The sequence below is a fragment of the Phyllostomus discolor genome, chromosome 4, assembly GCF_004126475.2.
Source record: "Phyllostomus discolor isolate MPI-MPIP mPhyDis1 chromosome 4, mPhyDis1.pri.v3, whole genome shotgun sequence".
In the NCBI taxonomy this organism is placed as follows: domain Eukaryota; kingdom Metazoa; phylum Chordata; class Mammalia; order Chiroptera; family Phyllostomidae; genus Phyllostomus; species Phyllostomus discolor.
Genome location: NC_040906.2, coordinates 115,223,398 through 115,241,904, shown reverse-complemented (window position 1 = coordinate 115,241,904; position 18,507 = coordinate 115,223,398). Strand labels below are relative to the sequence as shown.

Here is an 18,507-nt window from a genome sequence, read left to right as displayed (position 1 = left end):
TAAATGCTGTGGTTAAAGTAGCCAGAGTGGGAATGGGGGTCTGCACAAGCATCCTTGTACGAACATAAAATGTCTCTGGAATAGACGAGAGCCTGAGTGATTGTCCCAGAGGGTGCTGGGAGTCTGGGGGTGGGTGGCAGGAAGACTTCTCGTGTATACTCTTATTTTAAAAATTTACTCTAACTTTTCACTTTATTTTTAAGCACTTATTTGGGCTAACTTCCACTCTTTTGTATACTCCTTTATGCTTTTTGAATTTTGAGTGAATATAGTACCTATACAAAAAATGGATAAATTTAATGTAAATTAAATAGCACATAGTTTTGCCATTACGTCCTTATGTCTTTCTAGGGGGGTTCTTTTCCCTTTTTCATTTAACAGATGGTTCTTGATTGGCCACTGCTGTGAGCCAGGCACTGTTCTCGGTTCAGCAGTTCCATCTCTGGCCTCAGTTTCTTCATCTGTAATGTGGGGAGACTAGGGGACCTCTGAGGCTATCTTCAGCTTGGGAGGGCATCAGACTCAACAGGGGGGCTCATTGGAGCACAGACTGCTGGGCCCCACCCCCCAAGTTTCCTATTCAGCGCATCTGCGTGGGGCCCAAGAATTGGCGTGGATAACTAGTTCCCAGGCGGTGCTGTGTCTGCTGGCCCAGGAAACACACTGTGGGAACCCACCTCTGACTTTCTGAGGCTCCGTGCATGTAAATAAACCACCTTTCCAGTTCTGAACATATCGATGGATGAAGAATGTAGCTCAGAACACAAAGGAGTCCCTCTTTGGGAGCACTTAGCAAAGCAGGCATGTCGACAGAAGTAGAGTTACCCAGCTTCCGTTTGACCCACAGGCACAGAAGGGACCTGAAATCCAGCGTGGTCAGTCTGGTGAATTTCAACAAATTATTCTTCCTGGAGGAGGTGACTTTGTGGCAAGGCTTTCAAGAAAGGTTAAGTGGCAAGGTGTAAGCCTGGCAGAGCATTCTGAAATCCAGTGGGCCTAATGCCCACTGGATAACCCTGCTGGACATCAGTATAAGGCTCCCACAATTTATCCTTACTTTATGAATTCAGTCTGGACGTTGGTGAGTTCCCGACGAGGACATGGGGCCTCAGCATGGACCCCTGCACCTGACTCCGTGCCTTCATGCACGCTGTTCCCTCTTCTGGCATACCCTTCCTGTTGCTCTCATCTCTCTTAGCCCCCTTTGTCCGTCAGGACCAAGATGACATCTAACATTCTCCAGGGGAACTTAACAGCTGCTCAACCACACTGTCTTTTCCTTCTACCTATACCGATTCACTGGGACACTTGATCACCATCTTATTTTTTCATTCATTGATTCATTCATTCATTTAATAAATATGACCCCTTCTATTGGAGAGGCTACAATGTGCTAGGCTTAGGAACAGGATCACGGGACAGAAACACCCATTAATCACACAATTGCCCTGGTGGGGGCACAATTACAAACCAGAAGAGCGGTCGAAGGGAAGGAAGGTGCTTTTATGAGAACACACAAGAAAGGCCCCTGGTGCAGACTTGGGGCTGGGGGTCACCGTAGACTTTCTGAGAAAGTATAGTTTAAGCGGAGATCCGAAGGATGCCCAGAACTTGGAGAGATGAAGTGGGGAGAAGGGAAAGCTTTCAAAATTGAGGGGACGAGCTTGTGCAAACTTCCCATAGTGGGAGGCAGCCTGGGAGGTTCAAGGAACTGAGAGAAGACCAGAATGGCTCCGGGTGAGGGATGGGAGGTCAGTAAAGAACAGAAGAGGAATTTGTCTCGAAGCTGGGGACGAACTTCGTGGAGCTCTGTCGGCCTTGTTCATGATCTTGATTTTTGACCTGGGAGAGCTAGGATGTCATGGATGGTTTTAAACAGTGGCGTGATAGGATCAGAGTCATGTTTTGAAAAGTTCATTCTGCTGCAGCCCTCTGGGCACTGGACAAGACTGAAGGCAGGGAAACCGGCTGGAAGGCTGTTGGAATAGTCCAGAAGATAGATTCGGTGTCTTGGGCTAGGGTCATAGTAGTGGAATGGAGGAAAATGGTTGGAGTTAAGAAAATCTGGGCCCTGAGCGGTGTGGCTCAGTGGGGTGGGCATCGTCCTGCAAATGGAAAGGTTGCCAGTTTCATTCCCGGTCAGGGCACATGCCAGGCCCCCAGTTGGGGGGGTGTGAGAGGCAACCACACATTGATGTTTCTCTCTCTCTCCCTTTGTCCCTCCTTTCCCCTCTCTCTGAAAATAAACACTTTTAAAAATATGTTTTTTAATGAAAAGAATATATGGGGAGGTGAATTGATAGGTTGTGGTGGTCAGTTAAGGAGGACAAAGGAGTCCAGGGTGAGACTTTGGACGAGCGTCCATTCTGGAGGGGATGTTGTCGAGTTTGCCTTTGACCACGGCAGTGTGGTGTGGAGTAGGCGGCTGATCGGGACCTCAGCCCCTCCGAGCTGGGGTTAGTCACTGGGTGTCAGCAAGTTATGTGTGGTGGGTAAGGATGTCAAGGGAGAGAACATGTGTGAGGAAAGGAGGGTTGTCCCCTCAGACGGGGTCGTCAGCCCCTGAAGGGCAAGGCACTTGGAGGATGGACAGTCACTTCCCACTGGCCGCTCAGGGGATGTTTCTTCTATTTCTCTGTCTTCCTGCTCACTGTTCCCCAAGTTCAGCTCTTAATTATGTCTGACCTGGATGCAGCAAGAACCTGCTAACACATCACTACTCAAATTTTGATGTGCACACGAGAAACTTGGGTGGTCTGGATGAAATGCAGCTTCTGATGAACCAATCTGGGCTGAAGCTCCCAAGCGATACGGACTACATCGTGAGCATGAGGGGAGTTGGTCCCCCTGCTGCTGAAGCTTGGCGCCCTCACGCCCAGAAGCCTGCAGTGGCCACTCACAGCCCACGTGTAACTTCCCACTACTTCCCTTCATCCACCCTTCATTCCGCCAAACCAAACCCCTCGCTCAAAATTTGTCCATCTCTTTGCTGTTCAGGACAGTCGGAGACCAGCTCCGGCTAGCCTTCAGCCAGAGGGGGACTACTGTCGTGATCCGCAAAGTTTGCTGCCTAAAAGCCCCCACAAAAGGGCTGGTGTGTCTCTTCACACAACGCCCCTCTCCTTTCTTGGGGAGTGAATAAAAACTGTATTCTGTACCCAAAAAAGCCCTCATAAAATGACTTTTTAAAGCTATATACCCCTCACATTTTTAAGTTTACATCTATACTTTTAATCATACATTTGTAGAATATGCAATTCCCAGTATATTATAAACTTTGATATCTTTATGTAAGACTATTACATCATTGTTTTAAATGTATCCAGGAGAATCTAAACACCATGGCAAGCTGAAAGCTACCATTGCCCCTTTTAGAAATGCACGAACATGCTCTTTGTTACTGCTCAGTGTTCCTTTTCTCCTTGAAATTTTACTTCTGTCTCACTTCCCCCATGGAATTTTATCCAAATATAATATGTGCAATATAGTTTTATGCTTAAAACTCTTTCATTTGTTCCCCTATCACATTTCTCTGTAATAATTTTATATGAAGTTAAAACTTTTTTAATTTCCTGAAATCATAAAGCTCTGAGTATTAAAATTTTGTTCTGGTTTGAATTATCATTACAATTATTAATAGTGTGCAATTGATCAAAACAACACAATTGTATTACTAGTTTGGATAAATTATTAATAAGCATAAAAACTAAAATTATATTGAAAATGCATCTTACTGAGATGGTGATGCTGGATGATCTTTTTAAATAATTTTTTTATTCCACAAATATTTCGAATTTAAGTGTGTTGAAAGCTAACAGAAGTGCGTGGAACAGGTGATGCTGTAGGTTCTGGAGGCACAAGCGATTTTTGGCAATGATGGGTCACACTGGAAGAATGTGTAGCACTTGGCCAAGTGAGGAGAGAGCGCAAGAGCATTCCCGGCAGAGGCAGCCGTGTGACGGAAGAAGGGCCTCAGCTGGACAAGGCAATGAGAGGGGTAGACCATGGTGGCATGAAGTACATTTTTATTGGCGTGCAATGTACATAGTTGTGTGTGGCCAGGCCGGAGCGAGCCACCCGTGCAGCTATCAGCCAGGTCCAGAAACAAAATATTGCTGCTCCTGGGCTGTTTCTTCCATTTGTTCATTTATCCAAGGAAGAATATTATTTATCGCATGAGACATGGGACAAGGATCAGCATCGACTGCACTTCTATTTTTCATTTATATGCACTGCAAACCCTCATTCGCGTGAACTCGTACATAGAAATAAAAGTTTTGTTAAAGCAGGGTCACTCAGTTTTTGATTTGCTTCTGAGTTATAAGCCAAAAATCACATAGTGATCACTAGCAGTTTCATTTTAATTACTTCTGTTTGACCTTCCTAATTAAAAAAAAAAAAAGAACTGGAGCCTTGGTGGGGCGGTTCATTTGGTTGGAGCGTTGTGCCATGTACTGAAAGACTGCAGGTCTGATTCCCAGTCTGAATGCGGGAGGCAGCTGATCAATGTTTCTGTCTCCCATCAGTATTTCTCTCTCTCCCTTCCTGTCTCTCTAAAAGATATGAAAACAAAGTACTTGGGTGAGGATAAAGAAAAAAGATTGGAAACCCCCCCCCCATGGAAAAAAAGATTTATTACACATTTATTAGAATAGCTTGTTTTATTGATTTTCTAAGTGTCCTCTTGTGTGATGGCCAGGAGTTTAACTCCTGGGACAGTAAACACAGGTAAGATTTGGACCACAATGGGTAAAAGCTTGCATTTCTTTTGTGAAGGAGAGCTATTGTGAAACGGCAGGTATAAAAGGATTATTCACACCCCCATTGCCCATCAGTTCTAGAAAAGAGTTTCTGTGGAAGTTGAGGATCTGGAAATTGTGTGTGTGGTGCTTGGACAGTCTGTGTGTACTGCCAGGGGGTTGCACACCCCAGTTTGAAGTTCACAAAATAATCTATCTGGGCCCTGGCTGGTGTGGCTCAGTGGATTGGGTGCTAGCCTGAGAACTAAGGGGTTGCCGGTTTGATTCCCAGTTAGGGCACATGCCTGGGTTGTGGGCCAGGTCCCCAGCAGGCAACCACACTCCACACTGATGTTTCTCTCCCTCTTTCCCTCCCTCCCCTTCTGTCTAAAAATAAATAACTTTTTTAAATCTTAAAAAAAAAAGAATCTGTTTGGGCTCAAACCAGGCTAGATCAGTCTCTCCAAATTTCCTAGTTCATGTTTCTAAGATAGGGAATCTGATTGTCCTGGCCTGGGTTTTTTTGTGTGTGTCCACCAGGCCACATCATAGTCCTCTGGCCAGGTGGTCAGCCCTGCAGCCCTTCACTGAGCAGGGACCACAAGGAAGCTGGAACTATGTTAACCTAACAGGCAGACTAACAAGAGCAGTACTTGTTGTTAAAACTGTCTCCGATTCTCTTCTGCTGAAAATATGCTCTGCACACTATGAGATCCCATATTGTGACTTTTGTCTTTTTTATTACATGCATCTTTCCTCCTTGTATTGTCTTATTCTTGGGCCCACTAGCTTTTCTAACAGCTCCTCAAGAGCTGGCCCATGCCTTAATCATTTCCTAGCATTGTGCCCTACACTGAGTAGGTGTCTAATAAGTATTTGTGGAGCAGATAAATTGATTAACGAAAGTCTTAAACTTCTTCTTATCTCCCACAGGTCCTAGAGTAGTGCTAGGCCTTCAATAGCAGGGTCCCAGAAGAATGTTTGGGATTAATCAGTGAACAAAACAGTGAATTAACAAATCAGTGCACTCGTGCGCCATTGGGGAACAGATGGCGTGAAAGCGAGAGCCAGGGTGCGCAGAATCAGTACAAAGGGTGTCGTGTGAATGACACTGTCTCTAATCGAGTCTCTTGTTTCTATTTATTTCTGTACCTGGCCGTGGCAGGTGTAATTGCTCGTTGGTAAATCCTTTCCTGTTCTCTGCATCTGTCCTGCAGGTGTGAGTGGCATCTCTTCACCACGGTGGTGTTCGGTCCGCACCTCAGCCCGGGTGGGGCTGGAAAATCGCCCGCTCTGCGCATGAGTGGTACAGGCCAACAGGGACGCTTGGCTCCAGCCACGTTCACAGACATGTCAGCCGTGGAATAGTGTGGACGCCTTCCCTCACCTTCTCAGGGTTTCAGTCCTTTTGGGTTTGTTTCACTGACCTTTTTTTATGATTTTGTGGCTGGACATTCACGACCGAGGCCGGCACCATGGGGGATCAGCAGCTGTACAAGACCAACCACGTGGCCCACAGTGGTGAGAACCTTTTCTACCAACAGCCACCACTTGGCGTCCATGGTGGGCTGAACCACAATTATGGGAATACAGTCACAGGGGCTGGAATGGATGCCCCTCAGGCCTCACCTATTTCCCCTCACTTCCCTCAAGATACTCGGGATGGCCTAGGCTTGCCTGTTGGCTCCAAAAGCCTTGGCCAAGTGGATACCTCGAGGCAGGGAGGGTGGGGTGGTCACACAGGACCTGGAAACCACGTCCAGCTACGTGGAAATCTGACCAACTCAAACATGATGTGGGGGGCACCCGCCCAGGCTGAACCCGCCGATGGCTACCAGTACACCTACTCCCAGGCCAGCGAGATCCGGACCCAGAAGCTTACCAGCGGTGTCCTGCACAAGCTAGACTCTTTCACCCAGGTGTTTGCCAACCAGAACCTGCGCATTCAGGTCAACAACATGGCCCAGGTGCTGCACACCCAGTCGGCAGTGATGGATGGAGCCCCTGACAGTGCCCTCCGCCAGCTGCTGTCCCAGAAACCCATGGAGCCCCCAGCACCATCTGTCCCTGCCCGCTACCAGCAGGTGCCCCAGCAGCCTCACCCTGGTTTCACTGGTGGGCTGTCCAAACCAGCTCTTCAGGTTGGGCAGCACCCTAGCCAAGGGCACCTGTATTATGACTACCAGCAGCCACTGGCTCAGATGCCAGTGCAGGGAGGACAGCCACTGCAGGGCCCACAGATGCTGTCGCAGCACATGCAACAGATGCAGCAGCACCAGTATTACTCACCGCAGCAGCAGCAACAGCAAGGTGGGCAGCAGCGTATGCCCACCCAAGAAATGCAGCCGCAGCTGCAGATTCGCCCGCCACAGCTTCAGCAACAGCAGCAGCAGCTGCAGCAGCGGCAGGGTTCAATGCAGATACCTCAGTATTACCAGTCCCCACCCATGATGCAGCACTTGCAAGAGCAGCAGCAGCAACAGATGCACCTGCAGCCCCCTTCTTACCACAGGGACCCCCACCAGTATACCCCGGAGCAGGCGCACGCTGTGCAGCTGATTCAGCTGGGCTCCATGCCCCAGTACTACTACCAGGAGCCTCAGCAGCCCTACAGCCACCCCCTCTACCAGCAGAGCCACCTGTCCCAGCACCAGCAGCGTGAGGACAGTCAGCCCAAGACATATTCAAGCGACAGACCGGTCCAGGCCATGCAGAGCTCCCATGGGGACCTGGGGCCTTCCGATACAGGAATGGGAGACCCAGCAAGCTTGGACCTGAACCGGGTCAGCAGTGCCCTTCCCCATCGGCCGCTCATGTCCCCCAGTGGGATCCACCTCAACAACGTGGGGCCTCAGCACCAGCAGCTGTCTCCTAGTGCCATGTGGCCCCAGGTATTCTCTCAATGAAAGTTCCTCCTGGTATCTCCGCCACAGGGCCAGGAAGGGCTGAGTCTAGGCAGTGCTCAGTCCTCTCTCCAACCCCTTCAACCCCTTCATTCTTTATTCATTACCAAACCTTAACCTACATGTGCCAGACACTGTCAATGTCAGGCACTTAGAATACAGAATGTTTTGACTGAGTCCTCTGCCCATAGAGCTTCTAATCTCACTAATGGCCATAGCACTGCATCAAGTCCTGAATGATGCATGTACTGATTAAGGCCTTGAGTCAAGTTTCCCAGGGACCACACAGGTCTGTATCCTCAGGCTATGCCCTGTGAAAGTGTTCCTCATTTGAGAGGGAGACCACATTATGACAGCATTCACCAAGGTATATCACTCAGAACCACAGTTCCGTAGAATGTTTATAATAGATATTCTGGGAGGTGGGTTGGTTCTGTGGATAAATGAATTTGGGATTTCTTAAAACCTGTTGCAAAGTTCTTAAAACCCTGTTACAGGACATCTCAGTGCCTTTAAAATGTGAGTGCACTGTGACTCTCCCAAAGGGGTACAGACGTATGCTTATGGTTGCAGAGATGAAGCCTTTAGCTGCCCACAGGGTCCAGGAAGGTAAAGTGAATAAGTAAAATGTGCTGGGATGAGACAATAGGAAGTTGCAGTGACTGTGGTGGCCTGGAGAGCAGATGTGCCATCTAATGGCATTCTTAAGATTTTTAAAAACAGTTTAGCCAAACAAAACATGTCCATTGGCCAGTTTTAATCTGCAGGCCACAGTTATTAAACCTTACTTGTTTGCTAAATGTATTTGACCACAGAAGAGCCTGCTGTGTGCTGGGTACTGAGCACGCATTGGCATATATCAAGTGCTACACTCATATGACAGCCCAGTCAGGGGAGGAGAGGGCCTTGAACAAGACCAGGTTAGATGGAAAAAGGCCTCTGATGGAGGTTGGAGACCAGAGACGCCCTGCTCTCGATTCTGTTTGTCAGGGGCTCGGGCCCAGTAGTAACTGAGAGCTTTTGTGACAGGAAATGACATGGTCAAGGCTAGAAAAGAATTTCAGCAGGAGGTCTCCTGGCCTGAGGCTGTTTCATACAGCTCTCCACTCTGTGTCTGCCGGGAATGGGGCCTGTCTCCACAGAGTGGGTGGACTGGGAGATTGGGAAAGAGGCAGCAGGGGATTGAGTCTTGCCGGACTTGTGGCTGGTGGCAGCTCATAGAGTGAGCTGTGGTCCTGGGTTAGGGAGCCGTCTAGGGAGAGCGGTCTCAGGTGTGTAAGGGCGTGAGCGGCTGTGAGCACAGCCAGTGTCAGGCCGCATGCACCACAGGGTTCCCTGGCTCAAGGACTCCTCCCCTCAAAAACACACTTTTCTCTCTTCTTTCTTGTGGTTCCTGCGTGGTTCAAAATTAGATGCACCTACCTGATGGCAGAGCCCAGCCAGGGTCTCCTGAGTCAAGGTAGGATGGATGAGAGGAGGCTTATTGGCATTTTGGGAGACTGGGAGGTTTTCCTGCATTGTCTGTCATGGTCCACTTCCAAATTCAAAGTCAATTCCTCAAAGAAGTTTATAGGAATAATAATAGTAGTAGCTCTTGTGTTTGAGCACTTATTGAGTGCCAGGCACCCTGTATTATGTGTAATAAAATAACCCAGTGGGGGTGGGCATGACCACCACGTGCCTAGATAGAGTGAGCATTCAACCACCATTAGCTGTTACGATTTTACAAATGCAAAACCTGAGGCTCACAGAGCTTTGAGTTGCACTTCAAGTGAGCAGCGAAGCCTCTGTTCTGCCCACTGTCTGCTCATTCGGTGAGTGAGTATTTATTGAATACCCACTGTGTGCCAGGCATACAACTAAGCTTTGAGAATGCCACAGTGAATAGTTCAGCCTTGTTTCCTCCCCTTGTGGGTATGGCAAATAATTAAAAACTTAGCCAGAACCCGATGAAGTTTCAAAATGTGCAGTCTGGAAGCTGAACCAGAGGACATAGACACACATCTCTAAGGGAAGGTTCTGGAAGAAGTGTGCCCAAGCTGACCTCAGAAAGTTGATATGCCATAGGTGGGAAAAACCTAGCATCTGAAGGCCTAGAATGAAGAAAGATGTTTTGTGCAACTCTTGCGTGACTTTGAATAAGCCTTTTCCCGCCCTTGAGCCTCAGTTTTCCATCTGTACAACACGCTTAGTTCTCTGGAGGGTGTTGAGGGGATATAGTTGGGGCCATGGACGGTGGAGCACCGGATGAATAAACTGGGTTCGTCATAAGGTGTGAGGTCTTGAGATAAATCACTGTTCCCCTTCTTCAACTTATGTGTCTTCTCTATTTGGCCCTACCCTGGAGCAGCGGCCAACCAAAAGGTGTGTTTGGAGAGCAGATTGATGCCAAGAACAAGCTGACATGCTCCATCTGCCTAAAGGAGTTCAAGAGCTTGCCCGCCCTGAATGGCCACATGCGGTCCCATGGGGGAATGAGGGCCTCCCCCAGCCTCAAACAGGTTAGTCGGAGCCAGCCCTCCCCCACCCCCACTCCCCTTCTTCCCAGGCCATGTGCTGCTTGCTTTGCTTTGCTGCCATCTGACATAGTGTGAGGTGAGCCCCGTGCAGGCTCCTGGGGAGGCACAGTCCTCTCCTGACAGGAATGGTTAAGCTCTGGTGCTGGGAGCCAGTCAGGTCAAACAGTCCCCACTTCCACTGGCCTCATAAACAAGGGTCAGAAGTGGAAGTGCTAGAAATCCTTTCAGGCAATACCAGTCTCCCCACCTCCTAGAGCAGACAGCCAAGAAAACATGTAGGTATAATACTACTTCTAACTTCTGCTGCTTGAAGCAGCCAAGACCAGGGTCACTTGGACCTTCCGTATCAGTAGGTGAAGGCCAGCATGTGACCATCAGGCTGTCAGCCAGCATCTTCTACTCACCAAAGCACTGGTGTTAGACTCAAGCATCCAAAGATCTTTGAATATCCTCAGGATTGTCCGCGTAGGGTATCCACATTGGACACTATATCCATGCACTTTTAGAGTTAGATTAAAATTCAAAAAGTTTTCTCAATTCTCTGAGTATCATTGATAATAGTTTAAGTCTATGGGATTAACTCTCTGTTCACCAAGATTTGGATTACCCCATCACTTCATCTCCTGACCATGCCAGATAAAAGCTTTGTCTTCCATTTAACAGATGTAAACAGAGAATTAAAAGGTCCTACCCAAGAGCTTTTTTTTTTCACCTGATTACAAGGCCACATCCTTTTCTTTAAATGACAACCACAAAAAATTCTTTTCATATGTGTTTTAATATACAAGTGATGCATGGTCATGATTTTTTAAATGTTAGAGAGCGCATGGCCCTTTTCACAGCCAACTTACATCACTTGAGCCGAGGCACTCAGGGCCGCAGGAAGGAAACCGCCCTGAAGGGGTCCTCTATCTCTCCTGCATGATGTCCTGGAACCTCTCAGAGTGCATCCCCCCTGTGATAGCTGCTCTCAGCCCAGGATCAAAGCCTTTATTGTCTGTGTAGGAGGAAGGAGAGAAGGCCCCACCACCGCAGCCCCAGCCACTGCCGCCTCCACTGCCACCGCAGCTCCCTCCTGAGGCAGAAAGCCTCACGCCTATGGTCATGCCCGTGTCTGTCCCTGTCAAGCTTCTCGTGCCCAAGCCCAGCTCTAAGAGCTTCGCCAACAGCGTCGTTGCCGCCCCCTCTGCCAGAGACAAGCCAGCCAGCTCGATGTCGGACGACGAGATGCCCGTACTCGTGAGGATGACCCTCTCTCCCCCACACTCACCCCAAGGGGCTGTCCCCTGCACGCCTGCTGTGAGTTGCTGCTCTGCCCCTCATGTCTGGGGTGGGAACATCCCTTTGCTTTCTTGGAGATGGGGACAGATCTTCCAGGGTCACTGGCTTGAGCTCAGACATGGGTAGGTCTCTCAGGACTGAGCCCCCCAGGCCTTGGGAATCCCATCCTTGCCCACCCTGTCCAACACCCGGGAACACCTATTATTCTGCCAGGCTGACGGTCTGGGTTAGAGCCTAAGAGACCTGAAGGTGTTCCCTGATTAAAACAGGAGATAACTGGTAACCACAGTTATTAAAATATGCAAGTACTGTCCCAGTAAACAGATACCTACTGCCCAGGGCCCTGGCTTCTTCCCCAGGAGCTCCAGACTGCCCCCAACCCATCAATTAAAGATGGCACAGGACAGCCTTCAGGCAATAGCCCTGGCATCTCTTCTGATGGTCGGTCTTACCAGATGCTTAACATTTTCAGTATCATACCTATGTGAATACCTTTGGAGGGCCTAATTTGCTATGGTTCCCAAAGTAATTCCACTGAGAGGCAGCCACCACCCCCACTCCACCCCCCAGCATCAGAAACGCAAGGAGATTTGTGTTTTCTCACTCACTGTGAAGTTCTTTCTCAAATTTCAAGTGCTTCATTCAAGCAGCTCAGCTTGGCTCTGGAGCAGAGATTTCTCTATCTCTCAATCTGTCTCTCTCCCCAGAGAGTCTGTAACCCGCATGGTTGACTACATCAGATTTGTCCCCTCCCGACAAATGGTTACTGGGTCATATTTGTCGTTGTGGAATAGCGTTTCTGGGATTCCAGGAGACATGAGGCTGGGGTTGGCCAGGATGAGGGTAGGGAGGATAATGAAGAGGACTAGAAAAGTCCAGAAAGATCCTTTTGGGTTCTCTGTACTATCAAAGTCTCAGCAGAGGAGATTGATGGAGAATGCTGGGGTGGAGATTCTCATAGCTGGCAGGACTTAAGGCTGGCAACAGGCAGAGAGATGAAATGACATAGCCAACCTCCCTCTTTGCCCAAGGAAGTTCCTGATTTGGTGAAAGAGGCACTATTTCTGCCCTTGTAGAACTCTCAGCCCGAGGCGCAGACAGTAGGGTTCCTAGTCACACAGGGGTCAGAGCCCCAGGCGGCACACCTGCCCCAACTCAAGACTGGGACCAAGACCAGGGCAGATGAGAAACAGGGCAGCCCTGGATGTGGCTGGAGGGGAATACACTGGGTAGCTGCAGTGATTAGGGACTAGGCAGAGGCAAGGGGGTTTGGTGGGAGTTTGCTCAGATCATCATGAGGGGAGTTCTAAACAGGGTTTTGAAGGCACAGATGAACTTGGCTGTGTGGAAAAAGCAAGATGTTGTAAGTGGGGAGGAGATATGCATGTAGGTGGGACTGAGTAAATGTGAGCAAGGCCCTGAGATTTTATATGAAGAAATTAAAAATGTCCAGGGAAGAGCCCCGAGTTCTAGTCCCAACTCTGCTCCTAGCTGTCTGCGATGGAAGCAGCTGAGACCCTCCCCCTGCCAGAGGCTGGGTTTCTCCCCTGACCTTCAGGGGCTGGGCTCACTGGAGAGCTTTTGAAACTTCTGTGTGTGACCCTGCTTCCAGAGTCCGAATAGCTTGGTGGGGCAGAACGTTGTAAATGCTTCCTCTCAAGGGCCATCAGGGTCTGACATTCTCAGTGACTTCCCTGATCCAGGGTCTCAAGGCCTTGCCAGGAGAACAGGACCAAAGGCTCAGGTAAAGGAGCCCGAAAGGGGCCTTTGGTTCTGTGATCAGAGAGAGGTCTGGATTCTGGAGCAGGATTGAAGTCACGTGCGGGGGTCTGCATGTGCCCAGATGACCTCGTTAGTACCAGGAACCGGGTGTAAAGTTTTAGGACTGCTCGCTCACAGTCATCCTCTCCTCATTCTACTCAGCCGCCTCTCTGCCTCCGCCAGAGGCCGCGAAGAGCCCCCAGTTGGGAAGAGGAGGCAGGTTGGCGCGTTCTGGCCTGAGGAGAGCCCCCTGGGGATGACCTGGGAGCCGAGGGGGCCCTCTGCCTCTCTTCCTTTCCCCACCGCCCTGCCTCCCTAGACTGCCCCCCAGTGGCCTGGAGGGCACCAGAAGGCAATGGAGCCCAGGGAGACACAGGAGGGTGCAGCCTAAAGTGCTGAAGTCAGCAGCAGGGGCCCTGAGGGAGAGCAGCCAGAACTAGGGCACTGGGGCAGGTCACATGACCTGGGAGCAGTTGGTCACATGACCATGGCCAGCCCTTCCCATCATCCCCTGCTGCCTTCTACTCAGGCACCACCCTGGGCTCGGGAATTGCCAGGGGCTGCAGCTGGGACAGGCACTGGCCTGCAGGGCCTGGGAGGGTGCCACAGACAGCCCCAACCTTTCTGCAGGTATCTCCACCGTCTCTCCCAACCTTCACTGCTGCCAGTCCAGCCACACCCACCTCTTGGTTTTTCTGGGCTGAGGCTGGCACACAACCCAAGTCTGTCTGTTCGGTGGCATGCCCTGCTTATCTATTTACATGCATATGTTTACTTATTACTATATATGTATCTATGAGGCAAACCTTCCAGACTAGGCTTCGTCCACGGCCACAAAATAAACTACCCCTGCTGACAGGAAGCCCCAGCGTAGGAGGCGGGCTTGCTACAGATGAGCGCCCAGTGAGCGCCCAGTGCTGGGAGCAGTAGTGAGGGGTACTGAGGGGGTGGTGAGCCGGAAACATTTCTAGGACAGCACATGAAATGGACCTTGAAGATCACAGATGGTGCTCCCTCGGCCCCAAAGTTACCTCGAAGGAGAGCCCAGGGCGGGTCACTGGCCCTGGGAGCCTTGGCTATTCCTGACCCCCCGCTTCCTGCCCCACAGCCTCCGCCCAGCTTCCTCTTAGTAGATTCTGTCCCCTTCTCAGAGCCTGTGTTAACTGTCCCCAGTGTCTGCCCTCAGGGAGCAATGGGGAATTAAAGGGCCCGCTCAGCCGGATTCCACACATTAGATAGGAATGTGGTGATAAGCAATAAAGAATGTGAATTTATTCTTTCTTGCCCACCCGCTATTCCTACCAGCCCCTATCTCTCTCCATACTTTAGAGATTTTCTTCAAAACCAAAGTTTCCTCCCTGTCAAGCCACGAGAACTTGCCTTGTCTGAAAATGGATGTGGCTGTTTTTTTAAGAGAGGATCGGGGTCCCCATATGAGTAGAAGTTCCTCTTCCCTCAACCTGTGGAATCGGTCTGTGGGGAAAGCATTTGAACCGGATCATTCTCCCATTTCAGGAAATTCCCCGGAAGCACCAGCCTGGCGTGGCCAAAGCTGAGGAGTCGCTCAAGCCCGCACCGGAGAAGGAGAAGAAGAAGTTCCGGCACCGACCGGAGCCGCTCTTCATCCCGCCCCCGCCCTCCTACAACCCCAACCCCGCCTCCTCCTACTCGGGCGCCACCCTGTACCAGAGCCAGCTGCGCTCCCCGCGAGTCTTGGGGGACCACCTGCTCCTAGACCCCGCCCACGAGCTGCCCGCCTACACGCCCCCGCCCATGCTGAGCCCGGTGCGCCAGGGTTCCGGGCTCTTCAGCAATGTCCTCCTCGCGGGGCAAGGTCCCGGCGCGCACCCCCAGCTGCCCCTCACGCCCCTGACGCCCACGCCGCGCGTGCTGCTGTGTCGCTCCAGTGAGTCACCCCCTGCACCTCCTCAGGGACCCCGGGGATTTCACCCGATCTATGCTGGGCGTTACCCTGGGAAGGCTCACTTTTATGCCGCAAAGTTAGCGTATCTACTGTGTGGAATGTTTACTCTCTGTATCAGGCATTGTGTCGGTGCTAGAAATACAAAGCATAGAATACTTGTCCTCAGGGAATCACAGTCTAGCTGGGGTGGTAGACACTAAGAGAGGTTGGTAATTACAACCTCTTCGGGTTGAGGAAACAGTTAAGGTGTGTATACACTAAATGAGACTGTGCTCAGCATAATCGTGTAAGAGACCCCAAATAAAAAATGTACGAAGTAGATATCTAAGTTAGGACCATGTATGATATGCAAGACCAGGCCCCCACATTTAGCAAGCTGTATAAAGATCAAGGATGGAGAGGCCCGTGGCCAGGATGGCTTTCTGGCGCAAGAACAGTTTCATAGAAACAACACAGCTCAGCAGACCAGGCAGGGCAGCTGCCTTCCCTTACCCTGTGTGAGAATGAGTAGCCCCCGAGCCAGGTGGCACTGCACTCCATCCAGCTCCTTGGAGACTAACTCCAGCTCCTTGGGAGTAACTCCAGTATGGGTTGGGTGGGAGAGGGCCCTATTATGACTGTGTGGGTAACTGTTATTTGCTTTAGTTTCTTCAGTACCCTTTCCCTGTTGACCAGTGACCTCTGATTTTTGTGCTTCAGACAGCATCGATGGCAGCAATGTGACTGTCACCCCCGGGCCTGGAGAGCAGACCATTGATGTTGAACCGTAAGGAAAAGCCAATTATTATTTAGAACAGAAGCCTCAACTGAGGAAAGGGATGTGGAGCTTTGAAAAGTGGAGTTAGTACTCCCAGAGCCCCTGAGGGAAAAGTTGTAGAAATTGTAGGGTCATGATGTTTCTCGAGTGTTGTCGTTTCTCTATAATTGCCAGAGTTTTGAGGCCTTTGCCAAAGACTAAATGCATAGTAAAGCGTGCAGCCCTGGACTCAGAGAACCTGCCTCCCCAGCTCCCACTCCATGGGCCAGTTGGGTTGTGGTCACGTGCTTCCGCATCCCCGGTGACACTGAGGCCTGTCTCTCATGGTGCCCAGCTCTCCACAGAGCTGCTTCCAAAGGTCCTTGCCTCCTCCATCCCCTCTCTAAGATTCTTGGCCGTTCCTCCAAATGAGCGTGTTGAGTAGTGAGTGGGTGGTGGAGGTATAATGGAAGAGAAAAGTGGTTATTTTCATGGATCAGCACAGAAGGAGGCCCTGTAGCAGAGCAGTGAGTAGATCAAGTCAGGAATCAGAAAACCTGAGTTCCAGCACCATTGTGCTACTTGATCTTAATTGAATTAACCTTTTTAGGCTTTAGTGAATTTATCTATTTTTTTAAATACTCATTCAAGGACATTTTTTTTTCATTGCTTTTAGAGAGAGAAAAAGAGTAAGGAACAGAAACACTGATGTGAGAAAGAAACGTCAATTAGTTGCCACCTTGTACACTCTCCAACCGGAAATTGAACCCATGACCTTTCAGTCTATGGGACGACACTCTAACCAACAGAGCCTACCAGCCAGGGCTAGTGAATTCATCTATTAAATGGAAATAATTATCACTGCCTTGATTACATCACAGGTCCTTGATAGGTTCAGAGGAGATGATTTATGTGAAAGTAGTCTAGAGAGATAAATAAAATAGCACTTTGTAGCTGTCCCATTTTTTCTTGGTCGAACAGCATCACCAGCTATGCTCTGGGCAGCTGTGCCCTGGAAGTAGCGCCCTCCCTCTCTCAGTCGTAGAGAGCGATGAAGCCCCAGGCTGACTTCTCCCTTGCTCCCCGCAGCATCCCTCCCTAATCTTGAAGCTGTTCCTTATCCCAGTGAAAGGCCGTGCCTGGAATCTTAGGATCACTCTGTGAGGAAATGCCCCTGCATTCTTCTTGCAGAAGGAACTGGTTTCCTTCTTTTTCAAGTTCTTGACAGTTGCCCTTGGCCTCAATTGAAGACCACACTGTTGTTGTTTTTTTCTTGTCATTAAAGGCGCATCAACATCGGCCTGAGATTCCAAGCAGAGATCCCAGAGCTCCAGGATGTCTCTGCCGTGGCCCAGGACACACACAAGGCCACACTAGTCTGGAAGCCCTGGCCAGAGTTGGAAAACCATGACCTACAACAAAGAGGTATTGGCATGTGGGCAGGGAAGGCTTGATTCTCCCACAGGGATCTCTGGCTTTCGGATCTGGGTGTTCTTCCATGATGTTGAGCTCTCTGATGCAGTGGCTTCTTGTTCCCCTTAGTGGAGCATCTCCTGAATTTGTGCTGTTCAAGTGCATTGCCCGGTGGAGGGACCAATTCTGAATTTGCTTTGCACTGTCTCTTCGAGGCCAAAGGTGATGTGATGGTAAGGAATTCTAAAAGGTAGTCTTCACAGTTCATATTTTTCATGTCAGAATTCTGAAAAGTATTTTCCCAAGATTCTGTGTTGCCCCGTGTACCATGCAACTAATTCATAAGATGATGACCAGTCCACAAATCTCAGTAAATCAGAATTTAAACACCTGCAGGAAAACCTCCAATGGGACTTCTGTTTATGCATCTGAGTAATAATTATGGGCACCTCTGTCTTAGGAAACCAAGTTTTTTTCAATACTCTTGTATTTCATATCATAAAGCTTCTCCAGGGAAGGAGGTAGGTCTTACTGAGACAAGTCTCAGCCTAAAACAACCTATCTTACTCTGCTGATGACTCTTCCCCATTTTGGAGATCAGCTGGAGTTGATGTTCATAGAACCATCTTGTTCCTTAACCAAAATGAAGTGTTTGCTTTGTTCTTCCACCTTCAACACGGTTCTTTGGTCAAACTTTGGTGCCATCTTCCCAGAATCAGGGCTGACCACTTATTTGCCCGCTCAATCTGGGCTCCATGCAAGGTCACTCAAGCACTGACCTCACAGTTTCCCCTTTAGTAAATATATGATTCTTATATTTACCAGATCTAGCCTCCTGCTTTTTGCTTTCATGGAAATGTGAAAGTAAGCAAATGTGCCAGTACTGCCTTCTCATGAGGTTACTAATGCCCTTTTCTAGAATGCTGGAGAACTTCCCTCAACCCTTTCAGATTAGTGTCAAGGAGCACTACTTCTCAAACTTTAAATGTGCACAAATCACCTAGGGAATCTTGTTAAAATGCAGGGTCTTATTTCCAGCCCTCTCCCAGGGATGCCTGTGTGCTGCCCTGTGGACCACACTTGGAGGAGCAAGGTTCTCTGCCCATAACCACCCACTACTCAACTCTACCTGCAGCAGTTTCTTTAAAAGGCCGACAGGGCTGAGGAAGGCAGATTTGAAAGAGTATTTAGCCAGGCTCTCTGTGAGGGCAGTGTCTAGCCCAGTTATCAC

General features: G+C 49.6%; 1 protein-coding gene across 9 annotated transcripts in view; it reads left to right on the top strand.

Moving 5' to 3' along the window:
* TRERF1 (transcriptional regulating factor 1) overlaps nt 1–18,507 on the top strand; it is a 201,763-nt gene that overhangs the window by 157,586 nt on the left and 25,670 nt on the right. For 6 of the 9 annotated variants that reach the window (XM_036025037.1, XM_036025035.1, XM_036025038.1 and 3 more), the window contains 8 exons: nt 5,957–7,630; nt 9,055–9,101; nt 9,993–10,143; nt 11,167–11,460; nt 14,719–15,109; nt 15,827–15,893; nt 17,149–17,288; nt 17,406–17,509. In XM_036025037.1, the coding sequence (XP_035880930.1) occupies nt 6,215–7,630; nt 9,055–9,101; nt 9,993–10,143; nt 11,167–11,460; nt 14,719–15,109; nt 15,827–15,893; nt 17,149–17,288; nt 17,406–17,509 (2,610 nt within the window). In that variant the 5' untranslated portion in view covers nt 5,957–6,214. The remainder of the gene's footprint in view (nt 1–5,956; nt 7,631–9,054; nt 9,102–9,992; nt 10,144–11,166; nt 11,461–14,718; nt 15,110–15,826; nt 15,894–17,148; nt 17,289–17,405; nt 17,510–18,507) is intronic. The other 3 variants (XM_036025041.1, XM_036025040.1, XM_036025039.1) reach the window with 2 other exon arrangements.